Source organism: Panthera pardus, unplaced genomic scaffold, assembly GCF_024362965.1.
Source record: "Panthera pardus isolate Hobbes unplaced genomic scaffold, ASM2436296v1 HiC_scaffold_13, whole genome shotgun sequence".
Lineage (NCBI taxonomy): Eukaryota > Metazoa > Chordata > Mammalia > Carnivora > Felidae > Panthera > Panthera pardus.
In genome coordinates, this window is record NW_026526688.1 from 96,899,730 (window position 1) to 96,918,606 (window position 18,877).

Below are 18,877 nucleotides of genomic sequence, written 5' to 3' on the forward strand. Positions count from 1 at the left end.
TTTTTTCAAGGATGTTTATGTAGTGAACAGCCTTGGACAACATAGATAATGTTACAGGGAGTAATCATCTGAAAACATGTTTAACAAAGCTCTCAAAGTAGGAACCATACATATATCATCATAACAGGTATGAAAATTAATTTTAGAGTGAGTATAGTATACAAAATATTTTTAAAAGTTTAGTAGAAAAATTTCTTTCTTTCTTTTTTTTTTTTTTTTTTTTAATTTTTGAGACAGAGAGAGAGACAGAGTGATAGCAGGGGAGGGGCAGGGAGAGAGGGAGACACAGAATCTGAAGCAGGCTCCAGGCTCTGAGCTGTTCGCACAGAGCCCAATGCAGGGCTCAAACTCATGAATGGCAAGATAATGACCTGAGCCAAAGTTGGACACTTAACTGACTGAACTATGAAGGCGCCCTAAAAAATTTGTGTTTCTATAACAGAAGAGTTATATCCACTTCTCACTCTCCCAGATATTTGTTTTCCTCAAGTTTTTCTCAGTATCTCTGTGACTCAGAAATGGCAGGCTTCCTGGACATCGTATCACTACAGTGGGCAGTATACACTCCAGGAAAGTTCTTTCTCAACAAGGACACAGAAGTCATTAGTATGCACTGTCAAAGGCTAAAAGGAAATGAATTGCATGAATTAGTTTGAATTGTTAGGTAAGAAATGGTCTGTGCTGGTGGAAAATTTTATCGAGATACATTCAAAGTCAAATAAAATATAAAGAGGTGAAACCAGTTTATCACAGTGCTTAAATTTGTTCCTCAATGTAAAATTAATCATTTGAAAATCCATCAATTTCTCAGCACCTACTTAATATCAAATGTGTACTGAAGGGTACCAAGGCCCATGAAAAACTAAATGCCAAAGTTTGTTTACTGTTCTATTTATACTATATACAAAATGAATACACAGGTTAAGAAATTATTTTTAGTACAAAACTATTACACATAAATACAGGAAAAAGAAAAGCTACATATAAAAATTTTGCCTTTGGGTGTATGTGCTTTTTCTCTTTTTGCTTAATTATATTTTCTAAACTGTCTACATTAAACAAATACTACCATTACAAAGAGAAAAAATTAAAACTCATTATTTTACCTAAAAATCCCCACTGTGGTAGGTAGATTAGTGGTCTCCCAAAGTTGTCCACATCTTAATCACTGAAATCTGTGAATGTTACCTTACATGGCAAAAGGGACTTTGCAGATGTAATCAAGTTAAGGATGTTGACATTGGGAGATTATCTAAGTGGGCCAATGTAATCAGAGGGTATTTATAAGAAAGGAGGCAGGAGGGTCAGAGGCAGAGAGAGACTTGAGGATACTATACTGTTGGCTTTGAAGTTGGAGGAAAGGACCACAAGGCAAGGAATTCCAGTGGCCTCTGAATGCCGGCCAAGGAAAGGGACTCTAGAGAATTCAGAGGAATGTAGCCCTATGGATACTTTGATTTTAGTGCCAGAGGACACATCTTAGACTTCTGACTTCCAGAACTGCAAGACGATAAATTTGTGTTGTTTTAAACCACTAAGTTTGTGGTAATTTGTCACAGCACAAATTACCTGCTTAACAATACAAAATGAAAATGAATACACCTGCCTAACAATACAAAGCAGTCTTGGCTAAGCACCAAATGAGAATCAGGAACTATAAATAATAAAGAACAGATCTGGATACACAGGTACATAGAGGTTGCTGGAGAAAAACAATAAATCTTGTTAGAGGAGAAAGACTGGAAAATATGTATGTGTCAGTGGTGTGGGACCAGACTGTGAATTTAAATTGGTTATTTAAATTAGGCTGAATTTGACTTCAGGGAGAAGAGAATCTGGCTTTTCAAACATAGTTACCATACTGCCATTTTACACTTTCAAGTTAATGTATTTGCCATCAAGGTATTTATTGAAAAATTCTTAAGTTTTGAGAGAATTAACTTTACTATGTATTTTTTGAGCTTCAATACCAATCCTTCATTTATAATATGCAGGCATAAGCAGAAAATTAAGGTCCCTCCTAACCTATCATTCTAGAAATCCTTAAATAATGGTGACTCATATACTGTAACTATCATTCAAAAAGTTTAAGTAAAATATCACATTACCTGATGAGGCTGGAAAAGAAATAGTGCAAGGTTTTTATTTCTCATTAAAACAGAAAATAATACTACAGAAATGTTGGAAAAGTCGTTGATGACCCCAGCACTGTAACCATAATTATTTTTGCAAGTTATTTTTAGTCTTTACCTATATTGGCACAAATGAGATATAAAGGAATTTCATCCTTTTAAACCTCTCAAGTCGTAAGAATTCTGATGTTAGTTCGTTGTTTTCATTTATTTTTAATTTATTTGTAATGTTTGTTTATTTTTGAGAGACAGAGAGACAGAGCACCAGTGGTGAGAGGTGGGGAGGGGCGGGGACCAGAGAGAGAGGGAGACACACAATTCGAAGCAGGCTCCAGGCTCTGAGCTGTCAGCATAGTGCCCAATGCGGGGCTCAAACCCATGAACTGTGAGATCATGACCTGAGCTGAAGTTGGCGCTTAACCAACTGAGCCACCCAGGTGCCCCACACTGTTTTTAGATTATAATTTTAATAGTCAAATAACACATACATTTATTAAATTATAATTCAAATGACCATACTCCAGTTTGACATTTTCATGCTTTTTTATTTTTTATTACTAAAAAATGTTTAAATAAATGTTTTTTACCTTTTTTAAAGTTTATTAATTTTGAGAGACAGAGACAGAGACAGAGAGCGTGAGCGGGGCAGGGGCAGAGAGAGAGAGACACACACACACAAAATCTGCAGCAGGCTCCAGGCTCTGAGCTGTCAGCAGAGCCCGACACGGGACTTGAACCCACAAACCATGAGCTGAAGTCGAACGCTTAACCAATTAGCCACCCAGGTGCCCCTTAAATAAATGTTTTCATGCGCATAGTTTTTCCTTCTTTTACATTTGGGGTCAGCAAACTTCTTCTGTAAAGGGCAACATAAGTAAATACTTTAGGTTCTGCAGGCCATATGGTTTTGTTGCAGCAACTACTCAAATTTGCAACTGTAGCTTGAAAGCAGCAATAAACAATAAACGAATGTGGCTGTGTTCCAATACAATTTTATTTATAAACATTAATATCTGACTTTCATAAAGTTTTCTTATGTAATAAAATATTGTTCTTTTGGTTTTTTTTTTTTTAATCATTGAAAAAGTGAAAGCCATTCTTAGTTTGCAGACTGTACAAAAATGGGTGGTAGGCGTGATATGACATGCAGGCCATGGTTTACAGATCTGTTTTAGGTTCTTTTGGATAAGTGTCTCAAAATGGATTAATTGGTTTAAAAAGTACATTGTTGTAGCTTAATCCTTATTTCCAAATTACACTTTGAAAGGATTAAATAATTTCTTTTCTTTTTCTTCAAAGAGAAATCCTTTGGCACTTCCCCACCCCTTCAAGTGAACACCACAGCAAGTAAAAGAACTTTGTGAATGGAAATCAGAACTTGTAGGTCACAGCTTTATCACTGACTGCCATTGTTCCTGGGTAAATCATGTAATCCCTTTGGTACTCAGCTGTAGAAGGAATTAACTGCATGAGAAGGTCTCTAGGAAGGCCTAAAAACTCTAAAATTCTACCTTTCCAATGAACTCACTGCTTCAGTTTCTTTCCTTTATGCTGAGTCAAGTACCACAGGCAAAATGTGGGAAAGAAATGTGAGGAAGGAGAGACAAACACAGGAGAGTTCCCTTCAATGAGAAAATTGAAATGTTGCAAGTATTACAGAAGGTGAAAATAAAAATGTGTATCAAATAACAACATGCAAAATATTAAAGAATAAAACCATCCATTATATACTCATAAAAAAAAATCCATCTTTTTAAAAAAGCACATCAGGGGTGCCTGGGTAGCTCAGTTGGCTAGGTGTCTGACTTTTGATTTTGGCTCAGATCATGATCTCATGATTCATGAGATCGAGCTCCACATGGGGCTCTGACAATGCAGAGCCTGCTTGGGAATTTCTCTCTCCTTCTCTGCCTTTCCTCCCCTGTTCATGTGCACTAACATACTCTCTTTCTCTCACTCTCAAAATAAATAAATAAACATTAAAAAAACCCGTTTGGTTTAAAAAAAAAAAAAAAGTACTTCAAATGTTTTAACTGGAAACAACCAGAATGTCCATCAACAGTGAAATGGAAATATAATAGTGTACATTCCAATGGAATACTATATAGCAACAACTTGGATATTTCTCACAGATTATAATAAAGAAAATAAACACACGGGAATGCATACCATATATTTCTATTTATATGAAGTTCAAGAAGAGGCAAAATAAAACAATAAGAAAAGAGGAGGAGGCAAAATCAACTCTATTGATAGAAAACTTGACTTTCAGATTACCTTTGGGAGAGGGCATTAACTGGGAGGAGGCACCATGGAGACTTCTGGGTACTGGAAATGTTCTATATCTTGATCTGGGTGGCAGTTACACAGGTATATACATATGACAAAATTTGCTAAATGTACACTTAAGATTTGTCCATCTTATGAATGTATGTTATACCTCAAAAAGATTTTTAAAAAGCAAAAAAGAAAACTTCAAAAAATTTAAAAGAGAAATAGCACAATATGTCATACAAAAAAAGCTATTCAGTGATCACAGGTGAGAACATTAGAAGTTACATAATAAGAGCTTAAAATAAAAATTTTAGGGATACCTGACTGGCTCAGTCAGTACAGCATGTGACCTTTGATCTTGGGGTTGTAAGTTGTTTTTTTCTAACTTTTTTTCAATGTTTATTTATTTGAGAGAGAGAGAGAGAGAGAGAGAGGGAGACTGAGCATGAGTGGGGGAGGGGCAGAGACAGAGGGAGACACAGAATCAGAAGCAGGCTCCAGGCTCTGAGCTTTCAGCACAGAGCCTGAAGCGGGGCTCAAACTCACAATTTGTGAGATCATGACCTGAGCCGATGTTGGGACACCTAACCAACTGAGCCACCCAGGTACCCCTCAGGGTTGTAAGTTTGAGTCTCATATTGGGTAGAGAGATTATTTAAAAATAAAATCTTTGAAATAAAAAAATAAAAACTTTGTGTTATTGTTGAACTGAAACAATCTGCGGGGGTGTATGTGTCTAGAATATTAATGTGTGATTTCTCTAACCCTATTCTTCCTAATCCTTAAAAAAACACCTAGTTAAACAAAAATGGGTCATCTTGAAGAAGAAAAAGTCACCAAGGTGACATGCAGTTTCTAGGGTGTAGGCAAAAAGAGGATTTGCTTTGGTCTGGGGATGGAGGCTGGTACTGGTAGTCAAGAAGCAATCAGCTGTCAAACTTTAAGAAAAACTCAGAAATAAAAATAAAAAATAGGGGCGCCTGGGTGGCGCAGTCGGTTAAGCGTCCGACTTCAGCCAGGTCACGATCTCGCGGTCCGTGAGTTCGAGCCCCGCGTCGGGCTCTGGGCTGATGGCTCGGAGCCTGGAGCCTGTTTCCGATTCTGTGTCTCCCTCTCTCTCTGCCCCTCCCCCGTTCATGCTCTGTCTCTCTCTGTCCTGAAAATAAATAAAAAACGTTGAAAAAAAAAATTAAAAAAAAAATAAAATAAATAAAGATGCAAGTCAGTAGTAAGAAGAGCAAAAATGGCACTGAAAAATGCAGCAAAATCCCCCAAATCCAGGTACAGAAGAATCAGAATAGAATAGAGTTCTGCTGTCTTGAAAGGACAGAATGAAGAGTCACCAGTCTCACTGTCTTGGCTAATGGACTTTAGGCAAAGGAGGGTCATCCTCCAGCTAGACAATAGCAGAAGTCACCCAGCAAACTGCGTTACCAGGACAAAGTTTTCATGATCCTCCTGCCTATAGGGTTACCTCAGAGCTCACCCACAGACTTCAGTGTGAAATGAAAGTATGAAAGAAACAAATGAGAAATTCCATTTTGTGGGATTATCAAACTGACCATGACATTAAAATAGTCCATTATTTATTCCCAAAGTATCAACTTTATTTTTTTTGTAACTTTAAAAATATATAACATAATCATAAAATTAAAAATCTGAAAAAATAGAGAAACAAATCAACCATAATGTATCCACACTAACCCAACACTATTAGCATTTTGCTGTATTTCTATTTACATCTAATTGTTTTCCCTACACATATTTTTTACAGTTTATGCATTTATTCAATAAATGTTTTTGAGGGCTTATTTATCAACCAACTGTTTTGCTATGCACCAAAGATGAAATAATCATTTTATTCTGACAATTTTTTTTAACCTATTAGTAAATCATAAATGCTTCCATTATGGAAATGAAATCATGAACCTCATTTTTCTAACTTTTTATTGTTATTCAATACACATGCATAAAAGTGCACAAATTGTAGCGTTACAACAATAAATGATCAAAAACTGAACACATCCATGTAACCACATTCAGGTCAGAAAGTACACTACCAGCATCCTGGGTATCTTTAATTATTTTAAAGATTAGCAACAGGACTACCTAGTAGTTTCTTCCTCTCTATAGTTCATTCTCTTTCTTCCCATACAGTTGGTGCAGAAAGATCAGGCCTAGAGGTAAGGCCTAGGTATTAGGAGTGAAGATCAGGGGAAAGAAAACATGGAAGCACATGCTCACTGACCATAACCACCTTTCTACTAGGTTTCAAGAGGAATGAGTAAAAAGAATTTTAGAGATTTGTCTATAAATCAGTCCAAGTAGGTCCCGAGCAGAGGCCCCAGATAAATACAGACAGTACATTAGCTGGAGCTTCCCATCACGTGGTACCTAGAATTACGGTGGTTGGCAACGACCAAGCAGGATTTCATAAGCATGAATCCTGGCCTCCTCTGATAAATGAAAAGAATAAAACTTAGACATATTTTACAAAAAAGAAAGCTGAGGACCTGAGAGAATGTAAGCATGCATTAGCTTCTTTTCCAGCTATCCGTTGCTGCATAATGAATGACCCCAAAACTAAGTTGTTTAAAACAACAACCACCATTTATTATCTTTCCTGGTTCTGGGGTTGACTAGCCAAGGGTCTCACTCAGGGTTCCTCACAAAGTTGCAGCCAGCTGGGGCTGGAGTCATCCAGAAGACTTCTTCACTCATGTGTGGTAGCTGATGTTGCAGGGTGGCTGAGGCCTCAGCCAGAGTACTACTCATGGCCTCTTTGTGTACACCGGCCTTGCTCCTGTACAGAATGGCAACTAGATTCCAAGAATACAAGGCAGAGGCTGCATCACCTTTTATGATCCTACCTCTGAAATCACATAATACTATTTGAGCTGTAGTCACAGGCCCATGACAGGCGCCAGAGGGTAGAGGCGGTGACACAAACACTGTAACTCTCCATGGGAGGAGTATCAACATTACTTTGTAAGATGAGAACGTGGAGATCTTGTTGCAACCATTTGGAACACACACTGCACAGATGCTCATCCTACATGATTCATCCTCGTAAACCCCCATGATGGCACTATTCATACTATGTGAAACTGTCTGCCTGTTTCTGACTCATCTCTTCCACCATAGTATGAGCTTCCTAAGAGGAGTAACTAGATCATTAGAGTAATCTTTGTATTCCTGACACTTAGCAGATGCTCAAAAATTTAATGAATCAATGAACAAACAAATGCAACTCAGACTTAAAGAAATATTTTTTAGGTGCGCCTGGGTGGCTCAGTCAGTTAAGCGTCCTACTTCAGTTCAGGTCATGATCTCGTGGCTCGTGGGTTCAAATCCCGCATCGGCCTCTGTGGTGACAGCTTGGAGCCTGGAGCCTGTGTTCGGATTCTGTGTCTCCCTCTCTTTTTGCTCCTCCCCTACTTGTGCTGTTTCTCTCTCTCTCTCTCTCTGTCTCTCTCAAAAATAAACATTAAATTTTTTTTTAATATTTTAAAAACATGTTTCTAAAGTATCTATAAAAGTTCCTTTATCTAAATCTTATAGGCTGAGTCAACCTAAAAGAATGTCAGCTTTTAGGTTTATTAATAATTTTTAAGTTTCATTAAGAATATATTCTCACATCTGACTAATATAGCTTTCCCTAAGTAATAAAGTTGCTACTGATGCAACCATTATATCCAACAGCTAAAAATGTATTAGCAACACAAAATGCTCACTTTAATATATATTCAGAATAACTTCGGGATTTATTTTTTTCCCTTGAAATTGATGAGATATTTTATGACAAGCACCCTTGAAAGGAAATTTACGTATAACATCACTGTGGCTAAATATGCCAAATGAAACAATTTAAAACCACTCCAAGAACTTAGTGTACTCAAGTGCAAACATACAATTTAAAAGTATTTTTATTCATAAATTACATATTATTTTATGCTATTGGGTATAGGTCATTCAAATCTAAATTATCACTGTAAAATCAACTTATTTTCTTTTTCTTGTCAGGAAATATAACCAAGATGAAATAAAATTATATAATTCAAAACTCAAAAATTAGTTAAGCTATTCCTTGGCCTAAACAAGGCACACACACATTCAACTCAACAAAGTACTTATTTAAAGAACACTATGCCTTGCAGTACACCAATGCTTAAACAATTTCACTACTGTCCCAAATATCATCAAGCAGTCCTTAATCTGTTGAGACTTTGGATATAATTCTGTTTTGATCACTTGTCTCAAAAGGCATTACTAATCATGAATCTCTGCAAACAAGAACAGATGTTCACCAACAGCACTTACCAATTAATATCTGACCACTCTTCATAGCAGATCCTCCTGGCAATAGGCCATGGACCACAAGTCTCTCTCCACTGCCCTGTTTTCCAGTTTTTTTCCAGCTCCACTTGGTCTGATGAATAATCCCAACCAGTACTTCCAGAAGCTTCAGCTGCTCTTTGGCTTTGGTCACAGTTAACTTTTTGGGGTTTACATAAATATTCACGTCTTTGTATCGCTGTTGGACAACCACTCCTGTTTTCTGGTTGGACTGATGCTTTAGAATGGACACTGGTTCATTGTCATTGCTATTTTTTTTATTGTAGCGCTTGGGTAAAAGGCTTTTACTTTTTAAAATTTTCGTAAACCGCTTGAGTTTAGGTTCATACTTTTTTCCTTCTTTGTAATCATCGTCTTCAATTATAATCTCATTTTCACTAAACCTGACATGGTTCACAGTAGGAGTCTCAGGAAGAAGGCTTTCTTCTTCATCCTCACTCAATTCCAAATAAAATAATTCTCCATTTTTCCGCACACTGTCCAGCCATTCAGGTTCAACATCACTATGAAAAAGAGAAAAGATAATCTGAATAGCAGCCAACATAAGAAAAATAGCTACGTCTTTTGGGCACAGGTGGTACAGAGAGGTGGGAGGTGGTGAAAATTCTTTGATTCTTTCAAAGTCTCCTTGCTATTTCTAATTTATTGTAAACATCAACATTATTTCCTAGGATGCTTTTTGTAGAGTCTTGAAGTTCAAGTGGGGTTGGAGGACAGGGATCAAAAAGGCACCAGTGATAGGAAAAAAAGAAAAAAACAAATAAAAAGGAAATGGCCTCCTTCTAGAATCTAAGGGTATTTTTTATTATTATTTTAATTCAGCCTCTGTATGGTTATTGTTCACTTTAGACATTTCACTGGATAATAATTTACATTAATAGTTGATTATGCAATTATATCCAGACATAAGCCATTTGGAAACTGGACACAAAAACATCGTATTTGCACAGAAATAATTCATCGTGGCTGTCATGTTAAATGAAAGCTAAAGCCTACCACTATTAATAAGATTTGTTTATACAATAAACTTCCAAAAAAAGAAACATTCACCTCACCATAAAATCCTTGCTCAAAATGACCAGTTTATAATCACAGTTAGTAACGATTGCTTCCATAACTTATAATTTCTGTAAAACTCCTTTTTGTGAATAATTATAGTAAGAAAAGTAAACCACATATTACATAATTTGTCACATGATTGCTTAAAAAAAAACCTTTTAACTGGGAAGTAGGCCACTGAAAAAAGCAAAAGTATTGCTATTAAAATGACTGAAACAGCGTTAAAAAACAAAATGCTCATCTTAAGGTAACAAACCTAATCATGAACTCTACCCTGCCTGTTCAATGTTATGAACACCCTACCTTTCAAACTGCTATTTTTAAAAGCAAAACTGGTTACAGTGAAAAATATAATATGTAAAGAGAGTCTTTCCGAAACATCAGCTGTAATATCCTGATGTAAAAGGGTATAATTTGTGTTCTAATCATTCCATCAAACAGACATTTCTGTTTCTGCAGTGTTTATTAGCAACTCTGGTTCTTTTAAAAGTTAGCTATCTCTCTAAAAACTATGAAAATTAACCTCCTAAAAATGTACTCTTCTCTTACACAACTCTGAAACTAACCACTGATCTCGTTTGTGGTTGGTCATTAATACATAATTTTCAACTATATACTAATGGCTAAAAAAAGGCATAACTAGTCCCAAATATCAAATGTGTGGCATCATTTTGGCACCACTTAGCACCAGGTATTAACCATTTATCAGTTGGTTTAACCACATCTATCTGCATCCACAGAAATTAGTATTTAATAACTCTGCAATTCGACTCTGAAGATTCTAAATAAATGTCTCCAACCATAAAAAACTTAGATAACCATGTATCATAATTTAAAATGGCACAATGTACATATCATGATTATATACAATTACTTATGAAGATATGTATCAATTTAAAAAAATGAATGAAATTATTTGCTTTATAATCTCACTCTTTTAATATGGTATGTTATTTATATTAGAACATGTGACCCCAAAGAAATATTTTTCTCCCTATGCTAAACATGAAGATGTTTCATCTTAATCTCTAAAATTTGAATGTGAAACCATTTTTAGACTATAACTTAAAGACCTTTTTAGGTGGGGGACAGGGGGCACAGGGCATTTTATCATGAGCAAATTAACAGTGCCAGGCGCTTGTAAAGTACTAGAATTATAATGATTAAAACATCAGTTCCTTCCCTTGTCTTGTGGGGAAGAGGAAGTGAGAAAGAATTCACAACAATACATAAGGTAGATGCAAGATAGAGGTCACCTAGTTTAGCCTGGGAAGGGGGGGTGAGGTTGGGGAGAATTTCTAGCAGAGGAAACACAGAAGTTAAGTCCTAAAAGAGTAAGTTGCTGGGAGGAGGTATGGTGGGGGTTAAGGGGAAGAGGAAAAGAGAATTCCAAGCAGAAGTAACAGCATAAGCAGAAGCCTTGAGGGACAGTCTCCATGGCCTATGTGGACAACTAAAGCTTGTTGATGGTTGCCAAAGTAAGGATAGAGGGAACATACCTCAGCATCATAAAGGCCTTATATTAAAAACCCACGCTAATATCATCCTCAATGGGGAAAAACTGAGAGCTTTCCCTCTACAGTCAGGGACAAAACAGGGGAATGCCCACTCTCACCATTGTTATTTGACAATGTAGTGGAAGTTATAGCCTCAGTAATCAGACAACAAAAAGAAATAAAACGCATCCAAATCAGCGAAGAAGTCAAACTTTCACTATTTATAGACAACATGATACTCTATGTAGAAAACCCGAAAGACCACCAAAAATTGCTAGAACTGATTACAGTAAAGTCATAGGATACAAAACCACTGTACAGAAATCTTTTGCATTTCTATACACCAAATGAAGTAGCAAAAAGAGAAATCAAGGAATTGATTCTATTTACAACTGCACCAAAAACCGTAAGATACCTAGGACTAAACCTAACCAAAGAGATAAGAGATCTGTATGCTGAAAACTATAGAAAGCTTATGAAAGAAATTGAAGAAGACACAAAGAAATGGAAAAACACTCCATGATCATGGATTGGAAGAACAAATATTGTTGAAATGTCTGCACTACCCAAAGCAATCTATAATGCAATTCCTATCAAAATACCACCAGCATTTTTCACAGAGCTACAATAAACAATCCTAAAATTTGTATGGAACCACAAGACTACCCGAATAGCCAAAGCAATCTTGAAAAAGAAAAGCAAAGGGGGAGGCACCACAATTCCAGACTTCAAGATTTATTACAAAGCTGTAGTGATCAAGACAGTATGGTACTGGCATAAAAACAGACACAGAGATTAATGGAACAGAACAGAGAACCCAGAAATGGACCCACTATTATACAGTCAACTAATTTTTGACAAAGCAGTAAAGAATATCCAATGGAAAAAAGACAGCCTCTCCAACAAATGGTGTTGGAATAACTGGACGGCAACATGGAAAAGAATGAAACCAGACCATTTTCTCACACCATACATAAAAATAAATTCAAAATGGTTGAAAGACCTCAATGTGAGACAGGAAACCATCAAAATCCTAAAGGAGAACACAGGCAGCAACCTCTTTGATCTGTGTCGTAACAACTTTCTCCTGAAACAAAAGCAAAAATGAACTATTGAGACTTCATCAAGATAAAAAAATCTTTACAGCAAAGGAAACAATCAACAAAACTAAAAGGCACCCTTCTGAATGGGAGAAGATATTTGTAAGTGACATATCAGGTAAAAGTATCCAAAATCTATAAAGAACTTAACCAAACTCAACACCCAAAAAACAAATAATCCAGTTAAAAGTGGGCAGAAGACATGAATAGACATTTTTCCAAGGAAGACATAGAGATGACCAACAGACACATGAAAAGATGCTTGATATCACTCATCATCAGGGAAATACAAATCAAAACTACAATGAGATATTCTTCACACCTGTTAGAATGGCTAAAATTAACAACACAGGAAAATAACAGATGTTGGCGAGGATATGGAGAAAGGGGAACCCTCTTACACGGTTGGTGGATGCAAATTGGTACATCCACTCTGGAAAACAGTATGGAGGTTCCTCAAGTTAAAAACAGAATTACCCTACAATCCAGTAACTGCACTACTAGGTATTAACCCAAAGGATACAAAAATGCAGATTTGAAGGGATATATGCACCCCAATGTTTATAGCAGCATTATCAACAATAGCCAAATTATGTAGAGTCCAAATGTCCATCAACCAATAAGTGGATAAAGAAGATGTGGTGTATATGTATGTATATGTGTGTGTGTGTGTGTGTGTGTGTGTGTGTGTGTGTATATATATATATATATATACATATATATGTGTGTGTGTGTATATATATATAATGGAATATTACTCAGCCATCAAAAAGAATGAAATCTTGCCATTTGCAATGATGTGGATGGAGCTAGGTATTATGCCAAGCAAAATAAATCAGTCAGAAAAAGACAAATACCATATGATTTCACTCATATGTGGAATTTAAGAAACAAAACAGATAAACACAGGGGGAAAGGAAGAGAGAGGGAAATCATAAAACAGACTCTTAACTATAGAGAACAAACTGAAGGTTGCTGGAGGAAAGGTGGGTGGGGAGTGGGCTAAATTGGTGATGGGTATTAAGGAGGGAACTTGTGATGAGCACTGGGTGTTGTATGTAAGTGATGAATCACTAAATTTTACTCCTGAAACTACTATTACGTATACTGTATGTTAACTAACCAGAATTTTAGTAAAATCTTGTACACAAAACAAAACAAAGCTAGTTAATGGTTGCCAAAGGTGGGGCGTGACAGGAAAAATAGTCAAGTCCTCATTTTGCAAGACCTTTTAAACCATGGCAAGGGGTTTGGATTTTGTAGCATAAGTAAGAGGGCATCAATGAAGACTTTTAGGTAGAGATTTAGGTGTCAGATATCCCTGGATAGATCTACTTTGACAAGAGAATGGAAGAAGAATTTAGGTAGATAAGACTCAAGTCAAGAGAATGGTTAGGGAGCTGTTTTAGTAGTCCAGGCCAAGAAGGTACCTAAAGCAATGGCAGAAAACATGAAAAGTAAGAAAAACATTTGAGAAATGCTTAAAAATCACTGGACTTTGAGACTGTTTACATGAGATGATGAGAGAAGGAAGGAATTAATGTCGACTAGATTTCTAGTTGGTGACTTTATTTTCATGCATCTTTTTATACATACATATGCACAGACTCATTTTATATAAATGTGACCATAACTATAATACATGTTATCTTCCCTACCTACTTTTTACTGACATAAACAATATATCCATGATACCCATGTTCTTAAAATCATAAAATCATATAAAAACATAAAGAGGATTATTCTGTCATTGTTTTTGAAAAACCAGAATTATTATATACTCTTTATATATGTGATTGCAATTGCATATATTTTTCAAAAGTGCACATACATATGTATATGTATATATACATACATACCTTTATCATTTATCACTGAACACTACAGTTTAGAAACCCCTAATGGCTGCATTAAACCCTATCAAGGATGTAGCACTTCTGGTCATTCACCTCCTGATTAGCTTTGTGTTCAGTTTTTGTTTTGCTCTTATGGATGATGATACAGCAACCACATATTTATATTTATATTATTTATATTTATATTTATATTTATATTTATATTTATATTTATGATTATACTTATATTTATACTTATATGTTTTTACCCAAAGACCATATCAATTCACATTTCCACCAGCAATGAATGAGATCCTTTTTCCTCACCTCTAAATTTAAATAATAATTCACTTTAAGAGGAAGAAGAAATTAAAAGAAGAGAGATAAGTGGAACAGGACTAAAGACAAGGAAATGAATGTATGAGACTCTGAAAACAGAAGGCAACATGTATAGTAAAAAGAAAATGAACTGAGAAGTCACAAAGACCTGGATTCAAATTCTGTTCTATTGACATTTTTACTTTTCTAAGCTTTACCTCATCTCTTCTAGAAAACAGATTATAGCAACTTCACATGGCTGTTACTAACAGTAAATTAAAAAATGTTAGTTCCTTTCCTCTTGCTTGGCAGAATCAAAAATGTAGAGAAACTTACAACCTTATTAGATACAGCACTCATACTTCTACACTCTTCCAACCCCTGGCAATAAATGAAGATGTCTCCAGTGATCTCTACTTGCTGGGTTCCAGCCTAAGTGCTGTTGGCATAAAAAGCAAAAGATGCTGCCTCTATGGCTCCCATAGTTCAGTATTCCTGGAAAGCTCCTTATTCCTACTCTGAATGATTAATTCCTATTTAGATGCATCAAGAGCATAACTGATTAAGTGCTAGAAAGCTTAACAGAGTTGTAAAGACTGTACTGCAAACTAGTTCTAACAGGAGAGGGTATATTAAAAACAACTACAAGGATGGGGCGCCTGGGTGGCTTGGTCGGTTGAGTGTCCGACTTCGGCTCAGGTCATGATCTCACAGTCCGTGAGTTCGAGCCCCGCGTCGGGCTCTGTGCTGACAGCTCAGAGCCTGGAGCCTGTTTCAGATTCTGTGTCTCCCTCTCTCTGTGACCCTCCCCCGTTCATGCTCTGTCTCTCTCTGTCTCAAAAATAAATAAAAACGTTTAAAAAAAAATTAAAAAACAAAACAAAACAAACAAAAAAAACAACTACAAGGAAAACCCAACCTTTCACTGCAACTATTATTCATAACAAAATTAAAGAAATTATTGTTATATGTTTATACTCCCTACTCCAGGAGATGGAGCTTAATCTTTCCTCCCCTTTAACGTGAACAGGACTTAGTGACATGCTTCCAAAGAAGAGAGTATGGAAAGTGAGAAATAGTAACTTCACAGTGATGAAACCTTGCAGACATTACCTTAACCAAGTGATGCAGGTTATGAAAAACAAGGAACAACTAAGAAACTGTCACAGACCAAAAGAAACTAGGGACACTTAATAACTAAATGCAATATGCTACCCTGGATTAGATCCTAGAACAGAAAAAGGACATGAGTAGAGAAATGGTGAAATCCAAATAAAGTCTGGAGTTTATTTAACAGTACCGTACTAACGTTAATTAATTTCTTAGTTTTGGCAAATATACCATAGTTGTGTAAGATGTTAACATCAGGGGAAACTGGGTGAAGGATATATGGGAACTCTGTACTATGTTTGCAACTTTTCTGAAAATTTAAATTTATTCCAAAAAAATGTTTATTTTTAAAAAGGCATTAACTCTAGCTGCTTTAATTCAGATTTTTATAATATAAGAATGCTTTAATCTCTTTTCTGAGACCCAATGGTACAAGCTGCAAAGTTGTCATTGTGTAAGTGTCTTTCAGTGAAATTACTTTGTTTATTCTACTTGTTTTCTAAACAGAAATAACTGTATATTCAGTCTGCTCATAAAGTTTGAGAACACTTTAATTGGTTTTCAAGGCTCGGATGTAGTAAACATGAGTAGAATCCTTCTTCCCAAAGACAGACTTGCTAATTTGCAAATAAGCAAGTTCACTTACATAAACTGTAACATAACTATATTAAAGAAAATGAACTTCAGATAAGGCAAATAAGTTTCTCAATTCATATTCAAGAATTCTATACTGATACTAATTTTTTTATTCTAAATTATTGAATCTCTCAGGTCTTTATATTGTCAGTATTTTTCATCAATTGGTAATATTAGAATTTTCTTAGCCATCACAAGAAAAGTTATGAACAGTCAAACCTACTGGTTCATTTCCTGAAGGAAAACAGACTTTTGCTACTACTCCAAACCTGTTACAGAATTTTTTTTTTTCCTTTTTAGTAGGCAAAAGCACACCAAAGTGGCCAATACACATAGTTACATGGTGCTAATATGCACAGCAGGACAATTCTAGGGACAGAGAAAAACCACACACAATAAAAACATCATGACAAATGAATACCATTTCTCTCTGGTGTTTGTTCAGTACTGGTCTATCCATGCTTTTCTGTGCTCTGCCTACCAGCAATATCTAATTTTCACCTATGAAGTCTTTTGATTGTTTTCTAAAAGAAAGCCATAATTTTAATGGTTAAAATCTGTCATAGCAGCTTGAGGGGTGGGGAACCTGGGATGGGCTGGTATTCTTTCTAGCCTAGCCACAGTCACCATTTACAAATGTAAAGCATATTAGAGAAAAGGAGGGGATCAATCAGTAAACTAGTCACTGTGTACTCACTGCACGAAATAAATTTTTACATCATGAACACATCTTCATTGGAACTATGCTAATGACCCTGTTCCCAGGACCACATTCCCTACCTCCAACTCTTTCAGCTTAATGGAGCATGTTACATATCACTAAGTTTAGAGATAAGATCTGACCCTGAAATCATAGACCAACAAAAACATTTTTTGATAGGGCATTTTTGTACTTTTAAAGATGTCAGACAGACAGAAGGCTCATCACCTAGCTTAAATGCAAGTGCCAAAACAGAGGAACAAAAACTGCTATAAGAAAGTCAAGTTTGGAGAAATTAAGTCTAAGAGGTATCAAAAAAGGCTGTAGGAGAAGGTAGCACTTAAGTGGGACACTGAATGATTTTGACAAGATAGGAAGCAAAGGTCTTTCAGAGAAAACAAAGTAGGTAAAAGTGTAGGTGTGAAAGTACATACAATATGTATGAGAGAGGGTGTATATTTCCGTGTAGTAATGTTATGTACTGAATGTTTGTGTCCCCTCAAAATATATATGTTGAAACCCCACCACTCAATGTGATGGTATAGAGATGGGACCTTTGGGAAGTAATGATGAGTAGATGAAGCCATGAGGATGGAGCCTCGTGAATGGGATATGACCTCCTAAGAGTCTTGAGAAAGCTTGTTCATTCCCTCTGCTCTTTGCCATGTGGGGGTACAAATAGAAGTCATCAATCCACAACTTGGAGGAGGGTTCTCACCAGAACCTGACCGTACTGGAACAGTGATCTAGGACTTCCAGCCTCCAGAACTGTGAGAAATAAATTTCTGTTGTTTATAATCTACTCAGCCTAGGGGCACCTGAGTGGTTCAGTCAGTTAAGTGTCTGACTTCAGCTCAGGTCCACGGTTCATGGGTTCGAGCTCCTGTGTCGGGCTCTGTGGTGACAGCTCAGAGCCTGGAGCCTGCTTTGAATTCTGTGTCTCCCTCTCTCTGCCCCTTCCCTACTCATACTCTGTCTCTCTCTGTCTCTCAAAAATAAATAAACATTGAAAAAATAATTTAAGCTACTCAGTCTATGCTCTTTTTAAAATAGCAGCCCCAGGTAAGACAAGCAAGAATATAGGTAGCTTTAAAGAAGGAAGATCATCAAAACTGAGATCAGAGAGGCTTGGGACAGATTTAAAACAGCTTTAAAAGCAAATATGGAATTTATTTGGGAGGCCACCAAGCTTTTGAGTACTATAGAAAAATGATTTAGTATACTCTTTTTTTAGAACCATTTTAAGTTCATAGCAAAATTGAGCTAATGGTACAGAGATTTCCAATATACTTTCTTCTTCCTACATGCACAGCCTCCTCCATTATCAACATCCCCCACCAGAGGGATACATTTGTTACAACGGATAAACCTATATTCATACATTATAATTACCCCAAATCCACAGTTTACATTAAAGTTCATTCTTGGTGGTGTATATTCCATGGGCTTAGGGAAATGAATAATGACATGTATCATCCATCACTACAGTATCATACAGAGTAGTATCACTACCCTAACACAATTATCCTAGTATTTTAAATTTTAAAATAAAAACCAGAATAAATGAAGGCCCGTAAAGCTTCTCAATACCAGGAAGATAGTTTTCATGTTAAAGGAAAGCACATAGGGGACTTCTTTCTTCTTTTGTGCATATTTGAAAATTTTCAGGAAAAAAAAGTTTGATTAAAAGGAGGAAAAGCACGTCTTTAATAGGTCACCTATACAAAGATTTCAGAGAAATGCTTGCACATTCAGGCTTTAGCTTTCTCTTTAGCCACACTGCCCCCTAGAATACATAGCATTTTCCATCCTGGAGATATGGAGGACATTGGGAAACCTCTGATGAAGACGAGAAAACTTG

General features: G+C 36.2%; 1 protein-coding gene across 3 annotated transcripts in view; it reads right to left on the reverse strand.

The window, feature by feature from the left end:
- Window positions 1–18,877, reverse strand: part of INTU (inturned planar cell polarity protein) — a 96,416-nt gene that overhangs the window by 64,391 nt on the left and 13,148 nt on the right. For all 3 annotated transcript variants that reach the window (XM_053901261.1, XM_053901260.1, XM_019419198.2), the window contains exon 2: window positions 8,727–9,265. In XM_053901261.1, coding sequence (XP_053757236.1) covers window positions 8,727–9,265 — 539 coding nt within the window. The remainder of the gene's footprint in view (window positions 1–8,726; window positions 9,266–18,877) is intronic.